Below are 22,228 nucleotides of genomic sequence, written 5' to 3' on the forward strand. Positions count from 1 at the left end.
ATGTTTTTCTCCCGCAGGAAGGTGGTGAGACGACGATGGTCGTCAGATGATGGGACTGATACTTTGATCCCTATTGAGGTAGCCTTAGCATGGCTGAAATTGATATGCTTGTTTTTAAGCATATTGGATACGGTGTTCCAGGCACTTTTGTCCTGGATGATGACGGGGGGCGGGGCTTTGGTCTCGGGGTGCGACTTGCGTGCACTCGGACCGGGGGCGGTTTTAGCGGTGCCGTCATGGGCACGCTTTGTTTTGGCTGGCTGGGAGCCCTGGGTCTTCTTGGCACGCTTGTTGCCAACAAGAATAAAATCGTCCTCGTCTGAGGAGACCGGGAGGATGGGAGAGGGGACGTCGCCGTCGCGGATGGCGTCGAGCTCCATACTAGGAGCGTCAAGCTCCGCGACGGAGTCGTCCTGCTCCATGGCGGGCGAGGCGGGTTCGGCCTGGTCGGCTTGGGTCGGGGGAAGCGGCGGGAGCCGTTGCGAGTCGTCCTCGAATTCGTCAGTGTCCGGTTCGTCAGTGTGAGTCATCATTGGGGACGCGGGGGGCGAGCTGTACACTAAGTGGACGGGCTTGGCGGCTTTGAATGCTATAAAAGCATTTAAGATGCCGGGACACTTTTTTTCCAGGAACTGGAAGAACAGAGGCATATCGGCCTCTGATAAGGACATTTTTTTGAACAGTGGTAATGTTAATTACCACTGTTCAAAAGAATAGAATAAGAGTAGAAATAGTAATATAAAACAATACAATAACAATACAATACAATACAATGAAACAATAGGGTAAGTCAGTACTTAAGATAAGGACGGTCGTCGGCGGGTGCAGCCGACGGTGTCAGCGGGGGCCTCCCTGCCGGGTGAGGCAGGGGGGTGAGTGCCTATTGATATGTGACCCTAATATGTAAGATCACTAATCTTATTGAGTGAAAAATGTGTACCTAAGCGAACCTACTTGGTGGCGTCGGCGGCGGGCGGCAGGCAGCAGGCGTCGGCGGGTGTTGGTGGCAGCGGCGGCGGCTCGGATCGGCGCGTCGCGCAATAGGCGTGACGCACCTCCCTAACTCACGACAGTCCGTGCCACTGAACGTCCACACACAACACTTCACTTCACTTGAACGAAGAGAGTTTCTCCTTCAGTCCTCACAACACAACACTACACACGCGGAAAGTCCGGTAGCACTGTGTCGGAACGGATGCCGAGAGCGCGGTCGGCCGCGGTCGGCGCGGGACACGGAGGCCCCGGGCCACGCTAGGTGCACCGAGTGCACCTAACACGCGGCGAAGTATATGAATAAGAACGCGCGAACGTAACTGCGCTACGTGCGCGCGCGCGGTGGTTTGCTCGAGGGAGCAGAGAACAGCGAGACGGCGGCGGGACTAGCGAGCACATACGTGCGTTCGCTAGCGCGTCGGTCAGCGGAATGAAGAGCGCGATCGAGAACCAACCCGCCTTTTACGGGCGCCCGAGCGCGTCCTTCCCCACCCCCGCCGAGCCGTGCGCGTCGGCCGTCCCACCCTCCCGACAATTCCTGCACATGTCGGTGACCGACGGGCCGGAACAGCGAATACGCACACATTTAAAATTAAATACAATAGTAACAATACAAAAAACTACAAAAAACCACGTGCGACTAAATGCCACATGTTCAGGCTACACTAAAGCTGTGATCCCTAAGAATTTACACAATGGGCGGACATAGAATTCACAGTATCTATGCCGCTACAAAGGGTATATGGTACAAACAATAGTCTAACCTAAACAATAGTCAAAACACTGGAAAAATACAAATTTATACACAAATTTATTTACATATTTTCGATGCCGACTCGTGGTCCGCAACAGCCTCCCCCCGGCGCAGATCTTCGCAGCCCTTATCCCTAGGGAGGACCACCAGCCTTCGGGTCGGCCTTCGAAAAATTCCCTCGCGTTCGTCCGTCCGTCCGCGTTCACCGCAACGCCACTTGACCCATTTCCCCGCTTCGGCGGGGCGCTCCCGGCCCAGCTTCCATGCCCGTCGCCTGTATTCTTCTGCGACCAGCAGCACCTGTGCCGGAGTCCTCCTCACTCGGTCATATGAGGAGAACCGCATTCTGTCCATTACGGGCTTTGCCTTCGCCCGGACACGGGCTACTGTCTCTGCAGGGACGGGCTTGCTTTCCTTGGGTCGTTCTTTCTCTGGAGCGTATACAAGCGCCGGCCCGACGGATCTGTCGGCGGCGGTCCGTATTGTATATCTCGCGCGGGTCGCGTCGTTAGTTACGTCGTGGGCGGTCGGTACCCAGCGCCACTGTGTTGGTTCTGTATGTTCGGCGCTTTCTGCCATCCGGCGGGCCGCGTGTGGATTGTATCGAGCGGTGTCGTTCCTAGTCCAATGTAGCGTCTTCTTCGAGACCGTCCATAGGAAGACTTCGGCCGCGCGACGACGTCCTTTCAGTACGTCAGCGGCCAGTCGGGGTCCTACCAGGCTCGCCTGAAGCTCCATCCGGGGTATACTCTGCGCTTTCATGGGCGCTACCCTCGCTTTGGCTGCTACCAGGACGACGTTAACGCTACGATCCTCGCGTTCCGTCCTCCAATACGCGGCTGTGGCATATGCCTGTTCGCTTGCGTCCGTGAATACGTGCAGTTGCGACCGTTGGCTGTCGTTCGTGCCATACCATCGCGGCAATCTCAGTTCCTCTATATAGGCTAAGTCATCTCTCCATTCCTGGAACATCCGCGCTTCCTCGGCGGGCAGAGGGTCATCCCATTCGACCTTCTGCACCCACAGCGCCTGCAAGATGATTTTTGCCGTGATGGTGTAAGGGCTCAGCAGCCCGAGCGGGTCGAACAATGACATCACCGCTCCTAGGGCTTCCCTTTTCGTCGGTATCCGTGTGCCGTGCTTCACTTCTCGTGGGACGCGTGGCATGCCGGTGTTGAACGCCAGCTGGTCTTCGGCTGACATCCACAATAACCCCAATGTCTTTCCGTATGGATGTGCGTTGGCTCCCAGTTCCTTCGGCGTCCTCGCTCGCTGGTCCTCACTCACATTCTCTAGCAGGCTCGGTCGGTTTGTATTCCAACCCGCCAGCGTGAATCCTATCCCGCCATGAACCTCTACTACCTCTCGAATGGCGCGGGCTGCTTCCTCTTCGGAGTCAAAGCTATCGACCCAGTCGTCCATGTAGTGGTTCCTTGTTATGGCGGTGTACGCTGACGGGTGCGACTCTCGGTGCTCTGCCGCGTTCCTGTCTCGAACGCTGTGTGCGATGAACGGTGAGCTCCTCGCCCCGAAAATCATTGAGGTCATTACGTATTTCTGCGGCGGGTTAATCCTGTCATCTCCTCGCCACAGAAACTGTTGTGCTGCTCTATCTTCTTCCCGTATCTTAATCTGCAGGAACATCTCTCGTATGTCCGCCGTGATAGCTACGGGCTTCTCGCGGAAACGGTATAACACACCGTTAAGCGATCGTAGCATATCTGGCCCATCCAGCAGTACGTCGTTCAAGCACATTCCCTTCGAACGGGCCGCGGCGTCGAATACGAGTCGCAGCTTTCCGGGTTTATTCGGATTCGTCACTCCGAAATGGGGAAGGTACCACGCGCGGTCGTTGTTGAACCGGTCGTCGGTTACTTTCTCGGCGTAACCCTTGTCCAACAACTTGTTTATCTCCGCGGTATACGCCAGCCGGAATTCCGTAGAGCGATCCATCCGCCGCTCTATTCCCCTCAGTCGGCTCGCTGCCATATCGTAGCTGGGAGGTAGAGCGACGTTATCTCTCTCCCACGGCAATCCTACGACGTATCGCCCATCCACTCTCGTCGCTGTGCGGTTGAATGTGGCGACGGCGCGCTCCTCCTTAGCGATGGGTAATCTCTTCGACGATATACCCAACGCGTCGATGTCGTAATGCGCTTTTATTATGCCCTCTATATGCCGCATGTCTGGCTCGGCGTTGCGCTGTGTCAACCGCACGTGGAGGACATGTTCCTCGTCTTCCACGACACTTCTGGGTACCGTTCCGTGGATGACCCATCCCAGTCGTGTCAGCGACGCTGCGGGTTGATTGTGCCTTCCTGTGAGCAGCTTCCGCGTAACAATCAGATGCCAGTTGTCTGACCCGATCAAGACCTTGGGTCTGGCATCTTCGTAGCACACTTGCTCGCAAGTGAGTTGTCGCAGGTGTCCGTACGCGAGTATTTCCGGGTTCACTCGCTGCGTTCCTAGGGTGAGGTCCCGGATCGTACGCGCCCTCACCGAGTGTTCTTCGTCCGTATGGTGTCGCCCTCTGATGATGACATCAGCCACTCGGCTTGAGGCTTCGTGCCAGCTCGAGGCCGCTCCCTGAATTCTCAGAGATCGCGTCGGACCTTCGGCTCCGATCTGTTCTGCGATCTCCGCATCGATGAGTGTAACCGTCGAGCCTTCATCTAGCATCGCGTACGTCTCTACTTCGCGTCCCGTCTTGCCTTTCACGATGATGGGACACACCTTTAACAACACTTGGCTGTTCTCTGGCAAGCGTGCTGCGGCTGTAATCGCGGTGTCCTCTTGCCGCTTCGGCGGTTCTTCTGGGGGTGCAGCAGGGCGTGGTGTGGCTTACGACACTCTCTCACACCACATTTGCGTGCCTTACACTTGAACCTTCTGTGCGTGCTGTTCATGCATTGGAAGCACATCTTATTTGTTTTCGCCCACTCCCATCTGTCCGATAACGACATGTCGTTCAGCTTCTTACACTTCGGCGTTACGTGTGCGGCGCCGCAACAGAGACATTCGGTACTCTGTTCGCTCTTTTCTACGGCGGCGTATACGGCCGCGCCACGATCCGTCATCTGTCGCCGAGGTGCCGACATCGTTGCTTTCGGTATGGGTTGCCTAGTGGGTTGCTTCGGGGGCTGCTTCGTGGGTAGCGCGCTCGTTCGTCTCGTTGGTGATGCTATTCGTAGATGTCGGGTCATGAGATCGGCTTCGCTCATTAAAAACTCTGCCATCTTGATGATCGTAGGTCTAGTGTCCTCCTTGTTTTTTTCAGCGTAGTGACACCAGTGGACCTGTAAGTGAGGGGTCAGCTTCTCTGACACTTCACTCTCAAGCGCGGGATTATGTAGGAATCTCGCCCCCCTGTCGATATCCGCGACGATGGTGGTGATGTTCTGTAGTTTAATGGCGAAGTCAATCACCTCTGTTGTCGATGTTCCTATTACCGGCATCCTTCTCAGATCTTTGAGGGCGCGGTCGATGATGGCCTCTGTCCGGCCGTACCGCTGCTCCAACGTCCTCATGATCTGCGACGGTTCTGTAGCGGATACGAGTAACGCTGCGACTGTCTCTCTCGCTTTTCCACGTAAGCAGGCCCTCAGCCTGGCCAGGTTCTCCGCTGGTGTGATCCTGTACGTCTTTGTAGACTGGTCTACGGCCGCCTTAAACGCTAGCCATTCACTTGCTTCGCCGCTGAAGATCGGGAGATCTTGGGCTTGCCTCGGCGCTACCCTATCCGCTCGTTCGTCCACAGCTCGTTCAATAGCTTTGGCCAGCCGGGTGAATCCTTCTTGCATCCCGGCTTCAGGAGCGGGGGACCTCCGTCTTTGCTTCGGCGTCCTCGGCGGTGAAGCTTGCCTTTCTGTTGGCTCTTTCTGCGTAGGCGGTGGGGAATTAATTCTCTGCTCCCCCCGTACTTCGGTACGTTGAAACCAATCCGTTATACGTTGCAGGCCGGCACCTTCCTCGGAGCACACGCTATCTCTATCGGTCTCTTCATGTACCGCGGCGACATCGGCTGCCAACTTCTTTCTAATTAAATCAGCCTGTAATTTCGCCATCTGTAGCGCTGCCTCGTACTCCAGCCTCTTTAATTTAGCTATACCGCTAGCGGTGGAGCGGCGCGATCGCACCGACGCGGCCCGGGCCGGACGTACATCTGTCGTCGGCGGCTGCGACGGTGGCGCCGGTGCGGAGTCCGAGGTAAACGCGGCGCGGGCGGCTTGTGCCTGTGGCGCGCTCGACGGCGCGGCGGACGCGGACATCTGCGTGGTTTCTGAAGGGGACGCTTCTGTCTGTTCATTTTCCCGCGTGGTCTTTTTCTCTGCTCCCGGGGCTTGGCTTCTCGTAGTCGGCATCGTGTTCTGGCACTTGCAAGCCCCTAACCTACCGGTCCCTACCTACCTAACCGTCCCTAACAATCCCTCAGGATAACACCCGAGGGGATGGACTATGGGGATAGGAGGGTAGGAATTACCCCGCAGTGGTGCGTATGTACAGACGGGGCGCTCAGGGCCGGTTCGGACTTTCCGACCCCTTTGGCAGTGCCTACAGTCCGGCCCCCGCTATACGATACACACGTACAGGCGTAATAGTGCTATTCGGTTGCGCCACGGTAACAAGCAACAACCGGCAGTGACACACCACTCACTGCACCGCTCAATGGCGTTAACCCACACTCCGACCGTTTGACACCGTTAGGTGGTAAGAGATGTGAGCCGCGGACACACCGCTTAGACGTTATCTATCCTATATGGCGTAGACGTTATTTATCCTATCCTCGCTGCACCCTCAAGTTTTCACCTTACGACGGCAGCTAAATTCGGTAAGCTGCTAGCGTCGCACCGTTGGGTGATCTTCCTCGGCGAGGTACGTCGCACCGTTGGGTGATCTTCCGCGGCGAGGTACGTCGCACCGTTGGGTGATCTTCCGCGGCGATTCGTCGCACCGTTGGGTGATCTTCCACGGCGTTTCGTCGCACCGTTGGGTGATCTTCGGTCTTGATATGCGGCTGCGATGGACCACAAAATTGTGGGGTACACAATTAAAAGATCTTCGATTTTCAAAATATGTGGACTGTATTTCAATTTGTTTCTTATTCTATGGGTCGGCCGGCCGGAGTGGGGTTTTCTTGGTCGTTGCGCCGGCGGTGGTTCTTCGTCGGTGGCGTATGCGTAAGAGAGCGCGATCGAGAACCAACCCGCCTTTTACGGGCGCCCGAGCGCGTCCTTCCCCACCCCGCCGAGCCGTGCGCGTCGGCCGTCCCACCCTCCCGACAATTCCTGCACATGTCGGTGACCGACGGGCCGGAACAGCGAATACGCACACATTTAAAATTAAATACAATAGTAACAATACAAAAAACTACAAAAAACCACGTGCGACTAAATGCCACATGTTCAGGCTACACTAAAGCTGTGATCCCTAAGAATTTACACAATGGGCGGACATAGAATTCACAGTATCTATGCCGCTACAAAGGGTATATGGTACAAACAATAGTCTAACCTAAACAATAGTCAAAACACTGGAAAAATACAAATTTATACACAAATTTATTTACATATTTTCGATGCCGACTCGTGGTCCGCAACACTATCTATACCTAATCTACAAAAAATAAAGAGTCTGTCGGGAAACTCCATATGTACAAAACTGTGACCTATCAATGTAATTTAAAGATCTATTTTCACGCTATATCACTTACAAGGAGGTCAGCCAAAAAGTAGAGCTGACGACCGTTAACCTCCCTGAGAATATTTTGTGTCTGAAGCGTTTTATTTTTAAGCATTAAATGTTAACATACGTCAATCATATTTTTCAGAGCGGCGCCGAATCACCATGCACATGCGAGGAATGTCAGGCCGAAGTCACCGGACTCAACGATTACAAGGCTCCAATAACAATAGCACAAAATCAGAACAAAGCACAAGATCCTAACGCGGAACACAATGAAATCGAGCGCAGTGTAGATGTAATCGTACATGATACACCCGCAACACCATCGTTCTTCGAATCAGTGGTATCGCCTCCATACCTTGCACCCCCACCCCCTCCAGGGTTCGTAGTTGCCCCGTATCAACCACCTAGATTCCACACAGGGGGTAACGTAGAAGACCTGCTTGGAGATGTCCAATCAAGCCCAACATTACAAACGACCTTTATACAACAAAACTCTGTTTTCATGTGTAACACTCGTCGAATAATGCAGAAACATTGCTGCTGTCAGAATCACGAATCTAACTCACCAGCACCCGTGCAAAATGTCGAAGTATCTGAAGCACCAAAGTCATATGTAACTGAGAAGAATATAGAGCTTACTTACGATTATCCGAAATCGACGCCAGTCCAAAGTAGTCCAAGCCCAAAGTCTGGAGATGACGCACAGACAACCACGACCGAAGTAGCCAGCACTGTTGTCTTCGTAGAGAGACGGATGCCAATCAAACCGAAGAAGTTTGATTTCTTCTTTAGGTCTCGATCGGCACCTGTCGGAGAAAATGAGGAACCCATTTACGCAACAGTAAATAAATTACCTAAAAGACTGAGACGAATGGAGCTTGCTAATTTGGAGAAAGAAGTAGCGTACAAAACGGGCGAGCCGGACTCCTCAACACGTACAGAAATGACTCTGAAAACGGATTCAGAATCTCAAGCGCCACCGCCTGATGACGACACCAGTCGATCTGAAAGAGAAAAATCTACGGTACCTAAAAGACCAGATTCCCCGAAAGCGAAGAAAAGGAAACGATTCTCGCTAACTTTTAAGAAAAGGGATAGAAAAAGACGGGAGAAGAAAAAGGAGGCAAAGAATGGTGCGGCAAAAAATGGACTGCCAGTGCAAGTTGAGAGTGACAATGAAAGGTTAATAGAAGAGGTCCAAGAGGTAGGCAAGCATAAGCACTGCACGCGCCATCGGCCAAGGAACACGATGTCATCCTCCAGCTCCGGCCCGCGTTACAAGCGGGATAGTTATCAGGTAAAACGATTTTACATTTATAATTATAACTATATAGAAACCGTCGTAGATAATAATATTCAGAACTATTATCCTAATTGGGATAGTCCTAGGCATTGTAGCTGTTGAGTCGTGGTGAACGCAACACTTTGATATCCATATTTTGCTGAATATATTTTAACTCAACGTGGCAAGAAACGTGTCTATCATCTTTTGTATTCATTTAATATCTTATTCTATGTTATCACAGACCAGAGACTCTGTGAGACATAAATAGACGAACAGTTTTTTAGTATCAATAAATTTCGAACTCACTTTTTTTGTGGTAAAAGTATGAATTTCACCTGAAGGCCAAGATGCTGTCAATTGCGATCCTAAAATACTCACAGTTCAGACACTGTACAACTGTCTGAACTGTGAGTATTTTAGGAAATAGGTACCTTAATGTGTCAAAAATATCTTCAACATGCACTTTCATCTGGAACCTAGTATTGCGTAGGTAGGTAAATGCATTGGCAGATTGCCGAAAAACGTTGTCATCAAACGCCCCGTGCGTTTTCGTATTGTATTTTTTTTTATTTGTTTTAAATACCTACATTAGGTTGACATCCTCACTGATCCTCATATAGCAATAATCATTGCAATAAGTATCTACTAGTCAGTTTAATATTTAAAAAAATAAAAAAAAAACTAAAGATAATAGTAAATAAAGATAATAATAACACTTTTTTGCACAATAATAAAAATTGTATATAAAAAAGAATGCGACGTTCTGCAGGCGACACGTAAATGTTGTAATGGATAATATATTTAAATAAACTCGTGTTATGGCGAACTTCGAAGCGAACGTTCCTAACTGCTGCACCAATTGCGGATTTTACGCGGACTAGTTATCTTACCGTCGTTTTACTCGACGAATCGAACGAGCCGATTTTTGATATTTCTTATATAGTATATCCTCAACATCTCATTTAAGAAATGAGTGTTAATTTATATATTCATGAACATTTTATTATTTACATTACAAATATTTTTTGCCTTATAGTAAATGTCATATATTCAATATGGTGCAGTAAAACCAACATAGTATAACCTTACTCGACCCATATATGTGAGCAATACGTTATTCTATTCCCTTATTACATACTAGTCTCTCATTCACAGGAAATGACGACATCGCACTCAGAGCACGAGCGAACAAACAGCGTGTGTTCGTCAATGAACTCATTAGGATCTGCCTGCACTCACAAGTCCAGGAAGTTGTCAGCTCCCGTCAATGATGGCTCCATACCCTGGTGTGGTTGTTGGGGCGCCGGCTGTGTCTGATCTAATTCAGATCATTCAACGGAATGCTCAAAATCACAATAATTTATTCCAATTCACCGCAACGAACAAAATGGCGCCTTTTTATACATATTTTTAAAATTCAAACAAAGAACTTGTTGACCAACATGACAAAATTTTATAATGCGCCCAAATTTAATAGTCTACAATGACAGTTAGGTCCCAAAGCAATTAGAATACTTTTTAATTTGGTAATTGGGGTAATAAAGTAGCTCCTAATTTCATACGTTAATTCTAAATCTATATCGTGGACATATCATTCGCTGGAGGCGATAATATCGGACTGGAGATCATAATCATCACTATCAAATTATATCAAAGGTATTTCTGTAAATATTTTTTATTATCGAGGTCCCGAGGCACCACGTCGGAGTCATGGGAAGTTAGAAGCGTTAGAATTATAGCGTGACTCTAATAATGACGAGTTCAACTCCGAAGGCATATACTTAAGGCGTTGGAGTCATAAGAAGTCACAAGCGTTAGTAATTTATCATGACCAACGACAAAAAAGTAGAATTTCAACGCAACTCCTTGACTTCGACGCAATATACTTCTCAACGTGTGGAAAATCTTCACAAAGATCCTCCATCCATGGTGGCAAATCGGAATATGTCGTATTTTTACCGAACATACCCGAGGCGCCGTAGCCAAACGTGGGGTCGCGTTAGCATTTTGCCTTGAAAATAATATAATTAGATAAAAATATACTTTTTTTACCTATGGAAAATCTTTCAGACTATCCACCCACTGGAGGAGACAGGTTGGGAATGTGGGATTTTTACCCACTAAAAACTACATTGTGTGTAGCGTTAACATGGTATATACAGTGAATGTAGATATAAATATACCTGCCAACTGTAATTAGATAGTTATTATTACAACATCCGCGTTTATGTTGTTTATTACACTATAAAATATTAATATATTATTTTATGTTTATACTATAAAATTACTGTTCCAATTCATAACAGTTTTAGAGCAACATTATTAGTTATATCAACTCTAAGTTAAGACAATATCGCACACTTAATAATAAACTGCTTTAAGTAAAGATTATGAATATTGGAATTTCGGCAAGCGAGCAAGATTAGCAAAACGATTAAAGACTATATTCCAAAATTTGTAATTTTGAGTTTACTATTCAATAGATAATGATATGGTGCATCCGCCTCCGCTAATACGCTGGCGGGCACCAGAAATAGATGGTTGCGAATTTATCAGAAATTAAAAACGTTGGGTTTCCAGTAGGAAGTAGTGCGTGGAGGTCGACCTGACATTGTACATTTCTAGTTCCCATTACTAATAATCCCTTCCCCGCAGTTTATTATTAAGTGTGCGAATCTTAAATTCTAGTCTTCATAATTATATTTCTGTTTATTTGTCCATAGGTTACTGTAAATATAAAGAGAAATCTGTGATTTTATGAGTAACGTGTCTTGAATGTATTGCATATTATGTCAAATGAAGAATTAAATTTTATAACTAGGTATTTTTAATACTGATGTTTTATTATTTATTATCTTATATCTATATTTAATAAACTCGAACAAGTCGAGAATGGGAAAAAGCTGATCGAAGTATAATAATAATAATCTCAGGACAATTCACACAGCGCCATCTAAACCCAGGTTAAGCCCCTAAAGCTCGTGTTATGGGTACTAGACAACTAATACAAATAAATAGATATGTTTTTTTCGTGAATACATACATATTACACATAGAAACACCCAGACTGTAACAACCAATTATACTCATGAATACAAATGTTTATATTGTGCGAGGAATCGAACCTGCGACCATGAGAAATAAGGCGGTGTGCTACACCGCTAGACCACCGAGGCCGTCGAGTAAGTATAACACGTTATCATGTGACGTTGCCATTCCTGAGGACCACACATCTTGCAATGGAAGCTGTTTAACGGCTTTTTTTGTCTTGTTTGTTACAACTGGACTTTATGGGTATTAAAAATAAAACATCCGAATCGTTACATAGATGGTTATTTATTATAAAATATGACACATTCCTTTGAACTGTGTTGTACAGTAATTGAGACGCACATAGCAAAATTGATGTACCGACCGAGACGCCATTGGCTGCGACACCTACTCGAGCATCTTATATTATCACAACATTAATCACGCTCTACATTAATATGAGAAAATATAAGGCTAACCGTATAAGTGCGGTCACACATTATTCGGTTTAACCGATGTTCTATGGTACGACCATTCCGATTGGCCCGTTTCACAAAGAGGGCGGGGCGTTATGCCAATTAAAAGAGGTCGCGTCGGAGAATCGACCGGCTGAACCGAATATGTGACCGCACTAATTTAGCGGACGCGAGCAATCACGTGCAAGTAGATATCACCTATATCTTTATTGGTGTTATGAATTCGAACCTTAGATCCGCCACTAATCAATGCCTACTATATACCATTGATTATATTAATTAAATTTCTTTTATCAAATATTTATGTCAAGGGTTTGTATCAAATAACAGCTTAAACTTGGGCTTAAAAAATTTTTAACGAGTTAATTAGTGTGACAATTTAATACAAAAAATAAAATAACAATATCACTCGATTTAAAATAATATAGTCGCTTTAAAGATTTATAATACGTATAGTCTTTTGCTATAAATAAAATATAGGAAAATGTAAAAACAGAATCTACTTTTTTTTTTTAATTTTTTTCTAATCCTCCCCTATCTAAGCAAATGCCTTTGACATATCCAAATATGTATAATATATAAAAAATACTTCCGTAATAAGGTACACGATACTCTAAAACCCAACATGCTAAATTCCTGATGAATTTGCCATGATGCGCTAACTGACCTGGCCTCATGCTCATCTATAAATATCATCCTCCACAGGAAGCCGCCAGCATAAACCTTTAGCGCAGACGAGAGCATCATTCCATTATCATCCATTAAAAAACTTACTATCTACATTGCACGTGATTGCCCCAACAAAATCATTTCTTTGAATTACTGCAGTTCATTACCACAGTAATAATTAATAAACCACACCGCGCATTCTCCGGTGATGCCTATGAATATTCTTAAAACCTTCCACATCCTAATCCGTAACATTAAAGGCAAAAATCTCCGTGAAAGGTGTCTAAAACTCTCACTATCCATCTAGTTATCTTATGCAAGCAAGAACCACTCGACGATCGCCCAATACTTCTAGAGACTTGAGGGCACCATCTCGGCCAGCCAGTGAGGGCTCAGTCGGGCAAGCGTACATTGATTTCTACTTTAGAACATTCGAGAATCTACGATAAAAAATTTCGGACACAAAGAAAAGTTTCGACACATTCGAAGTATTAGGAATCACCGAAATCACCATACGTTTCCAAAATAATGGCACATAGAAAAAAAAAAACAACACGAGAATGTGTGCAAATAATAAAAATATAAAAAAAATAAAAATAAAACACTGCACAAATTATATTGCAAAAAAGTAACAAAGATATGGCTTTAAAATCTCTTTTATATAAAATAAAAATCAATAAATAAATTACGCGAAAATAAATGAATGAATGTACAATATTTACATCGAATATTTATATAGAAATTGCATTTTTTAAATCATTAGGGGAAGTTTTTTTTAATGAAACTTTTCTCTCCTCGTGAGATCTAAGAAAAGCGAAAATTTCTAGAAAAATAAATCTAAACACAGGTAGGCTCTATGTCTTTTTTCGATTCATAGTAAAATATAAAAAACCCCTCACATCATTCCCCTAATGGACATGATATTACTGTCTCGCTCACGCACGCGTCACGGGTACATTTCACGAGCGCGGCGCGTGCGTGCGAAAGAGACAACTGATATAATGACGTTATTATATCGATAAAAACTTATGTAAATACACCCTTAACTAAGCTTAATTGGAGACATCTAATATATTAAATATACTTATAAATAGTTACATTGATCATATCTATATTAACGCTAACACAAATCCTTTAAAACTGCATCAACATATAAAAGCCTTCTCATATCATTTACTTATTCTCTTTGCGATACATTATATAAAAACAAATACAGTTAAAACCGTGTAAAAATGATTTCATTCAAATTTTTACCTTAAATATACATACCGTAAGTTCATATTGATACGCTGTAAGATATTTCTGGAACTAGCAGATGCGTTCTATACAAATAAAGTTATAATCCGCTATATTCATAAAATACAGAAAATAACCAACTAAATTAAATGCCAAATAACGAATGTTTTGATTTCAAATACACTTTTTAAAACATTTCCTCACTTCATGACCGTAATATAAATTAATTATTAAAAAATACAAAATGTACACAATTTAAAATTCGATTAAAAAATTCAGTATCTTATTACTATTGGCATTGGAATTATATTGGCAAAAACAATAGCGACATCTGTTTACTAATGAAAAAAAGTTGCACGTAATGAATTGTTACAAAAATAGGATATTGTAGCAATATACCTAGTTGACCTATACGCAGTCCACTTTAGAAATTAAAACTATAATAATACTATAATAAATACATTCCAGTTGAATTCGTCACGATGGTCGAATTAACGAAACTCATGGTCCTCATACTGGTGCCCCGCCAGCGTATACTTTTAACACAGTCGGATGCACAATTCGATCATTATTCATAAAAAAATCATTATCAAATCATGTCAAGTACTTCATTATCAAGTATTATTTATTTATTAAACTTCAATGCACAAACATACAAATAAAGGTGCACATAGTGGAGTTTACACCTCGAGGCATTTTCTTATAGTCAACCATTGGGCAAACAGAGTTTCATGTGGAAAGTGAACTGTGGAAAGTGTGAAAGATAATTTTAAATGGGATTAAACATACATTGGTAGAAACAGAGACTAATTTTAATTTAATTTCATTAGTAAACCTATGTTTACAAAAACATAGCTCACAGCTGCACAATACATAAAATACACACTACATCAGTCTATACATAAACACTTAATATACGAAATAGGCCATCCTATATACATATGGATCCTCACATCCGCCTCTCACATCGGCAACGAATAATTTTTATATCCCCACTTAAAATAACTGAGCTAGTAAAATGTGCTTTATTGCTGTAACAATTAGGTATAAATATGAAATGCATTAAACAAAAGCGTACAATAAATTAAATCAAATATATTAGTAGTAATGTTAGTAGCAAATTATTACATGAATTACATATAAATAATTGCAGTTAAATCCTTGAGATTCAAATTACTGGTATAACCGTATTGTATATAAAGTGTTAGCAAATTATTTGCATTTCCTTTTTTTATCCATTCCATAGGGGACAAACGAGCTTACGGTTCACCTGATGGTAAGTGATTACCGCCACTCATGACTTTTCGCAACACCAAGGGAATTGCAAGTACGTTACCGGCCTTTTAAGACAGAATAAGCTCTTTTATCCGCTACATGGTATGCGTTACATACATTACGAAAATACAGGAACTCCATGTAATTAATTATTATAGCACAATATGTACAGTGCATATTAATAGATTTTTATTTAGGTACTGATGATATTTAGGTACAGCGGCAGGAGACCAAAAGGTACTGAGATGCTTTTAAAGCAAAATTATTTGTATTAAGGATATCTTTTGTATGAAAACAATAATAACATTAGGCATGAAATTCCCTATGCTTTATCCTGTACAAGGGAATGCATATAATTTGATAGCACCCTATATTTATATAAGAACAACTTTAACGTCTAACAACAGATATATTAGACCTTATGCCTCTTTATTTAGAGTTGCTTTTTGAATTCGCAAAGTAAAAGAACTATAATATAGTGTTAGACATCACTATAATTACTTTATTAGATGTCTTTTAATAATAATAAATGATACAGTAATATATTAATACAAAATCAAAATATACTATTACGATATCTTCATATATAAAAATTAATGATTGATTCGGTTTCATTTATAGAAAAAAAAATCAGTATAACTATTCTAACACCGAAATAATTTTACTTCAAGTTTTTTGCTTCCCATGATCATTATTACTTCGTTTTGTGTAGAAAAAGTCCCAAACGTACATATACTTTATAAACCTAGGCTCATCATTTGGAGGAACATCAACATCTAAATATCAAAGTAGAATGAAGAAATTGATCATGATTTGAGATAATTACATACACGTTACGTAGTTCGCCATTTGCGAAGAGTATTTCTCATTGATTTCAGATACCTTTATCATATACAACCATATAATAGTTTCGAATCCAAAATGATACATTTATAAATCCACAAATAAAGTATTATTCCATTTATAAATGACTATCCATAAATTACAGTACACCAATATTAATTCCAGTAAGCTTCTTACACCAAACCCCCCACTTCTGGCATTGCATAATCTCATATACTCATAAATCTCATAAACTGTACAAAATTAAAAAAATATTTGTAATTTCGTGTTTTAAAAATATTGTAAATGACGTCATCATAATAAAAAATAATATTTGTAAAATTTTGTGTTTTAAGAAAATCGTAAATGACGTCATCATAGGGAGGCGAAGCATCGTCAAAGATCCATCCGATCCCCCTTCCCCTACCAAAACATGTATCGTAATTCATGGATTGCCCCTATTTGATATGAGATCGTATTGATGAATGTACCATAAACATTAGTTATTACGTCATAAATAGCCTGAATTAAAGCAGTCTCAAAAAACAATAGAAGCTGCCAATTGAACGGATAAAATAGTTACAATATTCATAAGACCATTATTTATTCTATATCATGTATTAATAAAAAAGTAAATAAAAATAATGAACAAAACATATGTATTTTATATATTATATATAAATATGTATTATTATAATACATGAGATTACCATCCACTTAAATGAGTATACGTTATATATAACATTCATAAATAAATTAATACGGCATACAAGATAGAAATACATTTTATACGCCAAAAAACGTATGGGAAATAGTTGGATTTTATTTAAAAAAAAAACATTAAACAATATGATGTAATGTTTGGACTGACGTTATTAACATAAATGTAATATCCAATTACATCCAAAGACTCCCAAACATTTCCATATTACCACACTAGTCAATTATTTATCTTCATAACCCTAATTAAGGAGTAATTGTTTCTATACCTATTCTGAGCAGAAACAATTATTAACAACATCATTTATGAAAAAATTAAATATATTTTTTTTCGAGTAAAAGAACATACTAAATATGATGCCAGTTCTTTAGCTTAAGTAGCTATCCTGGAAGGCACGGATAAAAATATTTCACGTGCTTGAATGTAAAAAAAAAGTGCTATATAAATAAATGATTTTGACTTCGACTTTGTATCTCTTCTAATAAAATTGTTCAAACCATATTCTTATTCGAAAGAATTCCTATCTAACAATATTATTTCCTCATTAGTTATATATATACAAAACCAACTTACACTAAATTCAATTTGACTCCCATTTCGCGCATTTTACCATTCCTTCATTAATCCTCCCATTCCTTGATATCCCATAAACTTCAACCCACATGTGGGTCTGCTAGACCGTTTCGGAAACCCAACTTTGTGATGTAATTGTAAATACAAGTCTCAAATATTACAAAACATTTCATATCGACGCTTTTTGACGTTACAGTATGACTATATCGTATACCCTATCACACAACATTTAAGCCACCAATAGTAAAATAACCACGAAAATTATGTCTCGCTCGCACAAAAAATAATGCCAAACACACTAGCGGCTTCCAACGTTAAAAACGTCAAAATAATGTCTACCACATATGTATAATTATTAATAATAATTAACAATTAATTAGTTACATATCGACTGAACGGAATGTGCGTTACGTGGTGTTGCCATCCATTTTGAATATCAACGTTAATATTACTACCAATAATACTTAATTTAAAAAACACTTTATTTAATCCGTTAAATACTTTTGTGCACGAATTTCTCTTAAAACTATTTACGATGCAGATAATATATTATTACTAATTTTAAAATACTGATCTCCCTTATCTGGATAGTTGGCATAAAAAATGTATAGTTGTCCGTCTTTTGAAGCGGAATTGTGATGGTGCAAGCGTACGTGTAATATCAAATACATGTAAATAAATAAACGACTACATTTTATCAAATTGTTTTGTTGTAACTAACACAATATCTGATTATGGACACGCAGAAAATTATCTACCAATCGTGGTAAAATGGAACTCGCCAATTTTGCCTTCTTTTAAAAAATATAATCTTTTTTCACTTAAAACACGAATTTAATTTGGAAGTCCTATTAACGCACGCACCGTTTGAACATTCCAAATAACTAAACGCACTAATGCGTGTTCATAATCACATAAACGCCGAAAGTGAGCAATGCAAAAACAAAACGCCCATAACCGACGAACTCGTTTACGCGACCGTTAGACAAACACACTGGTATCCGTTATGATATCAGCGGATTTGTACGTTGCGGTGACGTCACAGGGCGCTGACGTCACACGTCGTCCATCACGAATGCAACCTGCATTGTGGGTTCCTGGAATATTAATGGAATATAACTAGTTATCACTCAATTTCTTTCTGTTTAGGTTTCAATACCGATTACAAATTTCTATAACTAACTACTAAAACTATTTAAAAACTATGTAAATGTCATTTCAGATTGATATTATAAAGAGCTAAAGTATGTGTGTTTGGATATTTTCTGATACTACTGGTCTTGTCCTGAAAAATTATTTTGTATATGTATTGTGTCCAAACTCACAATCTTTACTTTTTTACTCATTAGAAAATAATGAGAATATTGAGGGAAAAGGGAATTATTAGTAACTTGTACACAGGTTGCCTGCATACGATTCCCGCAGAAAACCATCGTGATAATTCTTGTGAATTTGTCACTACGGGTTTACTGACCTGACGTCATTCATCTTACCGTCCTCCGCGTAAAATTTATAGCCTATATGTAATTCTGATATATAAGCTATATTACTGTAAAGTTTTATGAAAATCCGTTTAGTAATTTGTACGTGAAAGAGTAACAGTTTCGCGTTTATAATATTAATAAAATATATTACAATACTCACACACTGTCCTCACACCATAACAAAAGCCTCTTGCCCTCGAAATAGGAACGGGTGCTGATCGATCATGGTCTGCACGATGTCCTCGAGGTACGGCCGTGTCATCTCAAAGCGGCCCATATCCGAGAACTGCACGGGGAGCAACGTCGGCCACCAGCATATCGCTAGATTCTTGCTGTCCATCGAGTTCAATTTAGAGTTATCCGCAACTCTATGGAAAAAAAATAGATTATTATAAAAGATTATTTAAAAAAATTGTTAATACACACAACTTTTCTATTTTTATTCTTGTTTTAGAAAATTCTGTGCATGAACAACTATTGCCATGCATGTTTGTAATTTAAGTATTCGTTTAGTCAGTAAATGGGCTTTAATAATCACAGGACAATTCACACAGCACCACCCAGACCCAAGCTGAACTAGCTAAAGCTTGTGTTATGGGTACTAGAGAACTGATACAAATACATAGATATATTATAGTTTTCGTAAATACACACATACTATACATAGAAAATTCCCGATACAAACAATATATGTAACCGAAACATACTCATGAATACAAATGTTTGTACCGTACGAGGAATCGAACCCGCGACCATAGGACAGTAAAGCGGTGGTCTAGTGGTATGTTAAACCACTAGACCACCGAGTTCGTCTTTAAATCTAGTGTTAATGTTATAGCAGCAGCGTTGTATGATAGCGTTACATCGGTCGTGGTACCGAGCGCGCTCACCTGGCGAAGTGGTTGAGCAGGAAGTCGAGGGTGGCGCGTGCGACGGCGGTGAGCGCGGAGTTGAGCAGCGACCGCAGCGCCAGCAGACGCCAGCTGCGGTCCTTCAGCTCCACGCCGCCGGCGATACACCCGCGCATCGCTGCACACAACCACCACATCACCTCATCGTCACCGACCCCTCGGCTTCGATCGATCCCCCGTCCAATTCAAACGGGGATCGACATTACGACGGCCTGAGCCGAAGTTCGAGCCCCTAGTGGTGCCCTCAGACTAAAGTCGTATCCGTCAGACGGGAGTTGGCCTTCAGCCGCTCCATAAGTCCTTCCGCGGGTTTGGAGTGCCATCTGCACTCGCCCCCTATCGTCCGGTGAAGCTGTAAAGGCCAGCTGCGGCCAACAGCATTAGAGTTCGAAAAAAGTCCTTCGAAGTCCGAAAAAAGACCCCAGTGGGTCTTTTTTCGGACTTCGAAGGTCAGTACCTTCCACTACGCACGTCCCGGAACTATATACATACTAACTGTGCTTACGGTTTCACCCGCGTGAAGTTTATAGCCCATATGTCTGTCATACTGATGTATAAGCTATATTATTATAAAGTTTCATGAAAATCCATTGAGTAGTTTTTGCGTGAAAGAGTAACAAACATCCATCCATTCAAACTTCGCGTTTATAATATAATAATAGTAAGATACTGACTCCGTAAACGTTGTTTTGCCATAGAAATTGAACAGTGAACACTATCCTTCCAAACTAAATCCGAACTCTATGCAACGCGTGATTATGTCTCATTTAGAGGCGATACACATGTCGCGATATTGATGTAGACTCAATTTATCACCAAGAATTTGATCACCAATAGAGAAATTTCTAACGCTCCCAGACCCAGTGGTCAGGTTTCCGCACTGAATAGATGTGGTAATACACGTTAATGGTGGCGGAATTAAAGAAAATAATATGAATCCAATATAATATATAGCCTGTAATATATATTTTTTTTAATCAATTAATAAAAGGTTCCATTAAAGCGTTTGAGCATTACAGCCTAGACACACAGCTGAGTGGTAACCAATTTCGTCGCAGCTGTATTTTTTACAATAATTAATTATATCTTTTTGTAATATGTTGTATGAATGTTTTGTATGCGCCAAGTAAATATATTTTTCTTATTTATTATAATTGATTTGCGACAAACTATATATTTGAATTAACTATATCAATATATACCTGCAATGTCCTCTAGCTGCGCCATACTCTCCTCGTCGAGTAGTGGAGGTAGTTTCTTTGAGAAGAAATCCTTGAGTGCTGTTGCCACGGCATTCACTGGTATATCTAGCGCCTCTAAATCTATATTAGGATCTGAAAATAAACAATATACTTTAGACTAACGCCTAACACTGGAAAATATATCATCTACGGACACGTATGACAGATTGAGGTAAAATGTAGCTATTTCTCCTTTCTTAATTTAAGTTAAATTTCATGATGATTAATTAAGGCGTTAAGTTGTTATGCTTAACAATTGAAGAAGCCAGCTCACTTTTATATTCATAATATTAGGTATTTTTTTTAATCTATAGACAATAGTAATAAAATTACAGTATTTAGACCTAGCTATGAATATTAAAGGCCCATGATTATTTTAATAATCTGCTGCACCAGAGCCATTGCAGATGTTCATGGCAAGTGTATTAAAAACTAGTTGATAAGCGCAACTTCGTCTGCGTCACATATTCCCTGTTTTTGGAAAATTTTTAATTGCAGCTCTGCTCCAGCCTTAATATCTATAGCTTCCTAGATAAATAAGCTATACAACAATAATTTTGATTCACCCCGAGCGCAAACTTACAAACTTTATGATATTAGATGTTAATAGCAAATATAATTACCTTCATAAAACTTGTTGAAAAGCATCTCTACATGCGCCCGGTTGCCGGGCACTCTATACAAGCCTTCGGACGCTAAACCCTCCCGTTCTATAAATTTCACACACTTCTCCACGAACAGAGGCACGCCGTGTGATCCCTGTGTAATTGAAATCGTCGTCATTAAAATTATCAATAAAAGATAAATATTCTTCATTATAATCCAACAATCTTTGTTATACTGTACTCAATAATTTGTAATTACATCACATCTAGAAGGATTCCAAGAGTAAGCCGTCACGTTTTCTTTTTTTTTCTCTATAAATTAAGTTAAATATTTATTTTATTTAATTTCAATGCACAAAAATAAAGTGAACATCTTATGGCGTTATCTACCAGTCAACCATGATTGGTACAGAAAAAGATTGTTAGCGGTGCACTAATGTAAATGAGACATGTCAAAAAATATATAAA

General features: G+C 41.7%; 2 protein-coding genes across 4 annotated transcripts in view; one reads left to right on the top strand and one right to left on the bottom strand.

Annotated features, from left to right (window-relative positions):
- LOC131852073 (uncharacterized) overlaps positions 1–10,478 on the top strand; it is a 69,747-nt gene extending 59,269 nt beyond the window's left edge. For 2 of the 3 annotated variants that reach the window (XM_059202696.1, XM_059202702.1), the window contains one exon: positions 7,575–8,874. In XM_059202696.1, coding sequence (XP_059058679.1) covers positions 7,575–8,837 — 1,263 coding nt within the window. In that variant the 3' untranslated portion in view covers positions 8,838–8,874. Of the gene's footprint in view, positions 1–7,574; positions 8,875–9,872 lie in introns of those variants that run through there. The other variant, XM_059202711.1, reaches the window with a different exon arrangement.
- A 6,896-nt stretch (positions 10,479–17,374) lies between these two features.
- LOC131851518 (rho GTPase-activating protein 190) overlaps positions 17,375–22,228 on the bottom strand; it is a 34,248-nt gene continuing 29,394 nt past the window's right edge. Inside the window, exons 34-38 of the mRNA XM_059202029.1 lie at positions 21,779–21,914; positions 21,117–21,248; positions 19,894–20,032; positions 19,164–19,371; positions 17,375–18,616 (exon numbers count right to left, since the gene is read on the bottom strand). Coding sequence (XP_059058012.1) covers positions 19,173–19,371; positions 19,894–20,032; positions 21,117–21,248; positions 21,779–21,914 — 606 coding nt within the window. The 3' untranslated portion in view covers positions 17,375–18,616; positions 19,164–19,172. The remainder of the gene's footprint in view (positions 18,617–19,163; positions 19,372–19,893; positions 20,033–21,116; positions 21,249–21,778; positions 21,915–22,228) is intronic.

This window comes from Achroia grisella, unplaced genomic scaffold, assembly GCF_030625045.1.
Source record: "Achroia grisella isolate CSIRO2021 unplaced genomic scaffold, CSIRO_AGI_Agris_v1 utg1174, whole genome shotgun sequence".
Taxonomy (NCBI): Eukaryota; Metazoa; Arthropoda; class Insecta; order Lepidoptera; family Pyralidae; genus Achroia; species Achroia grisella.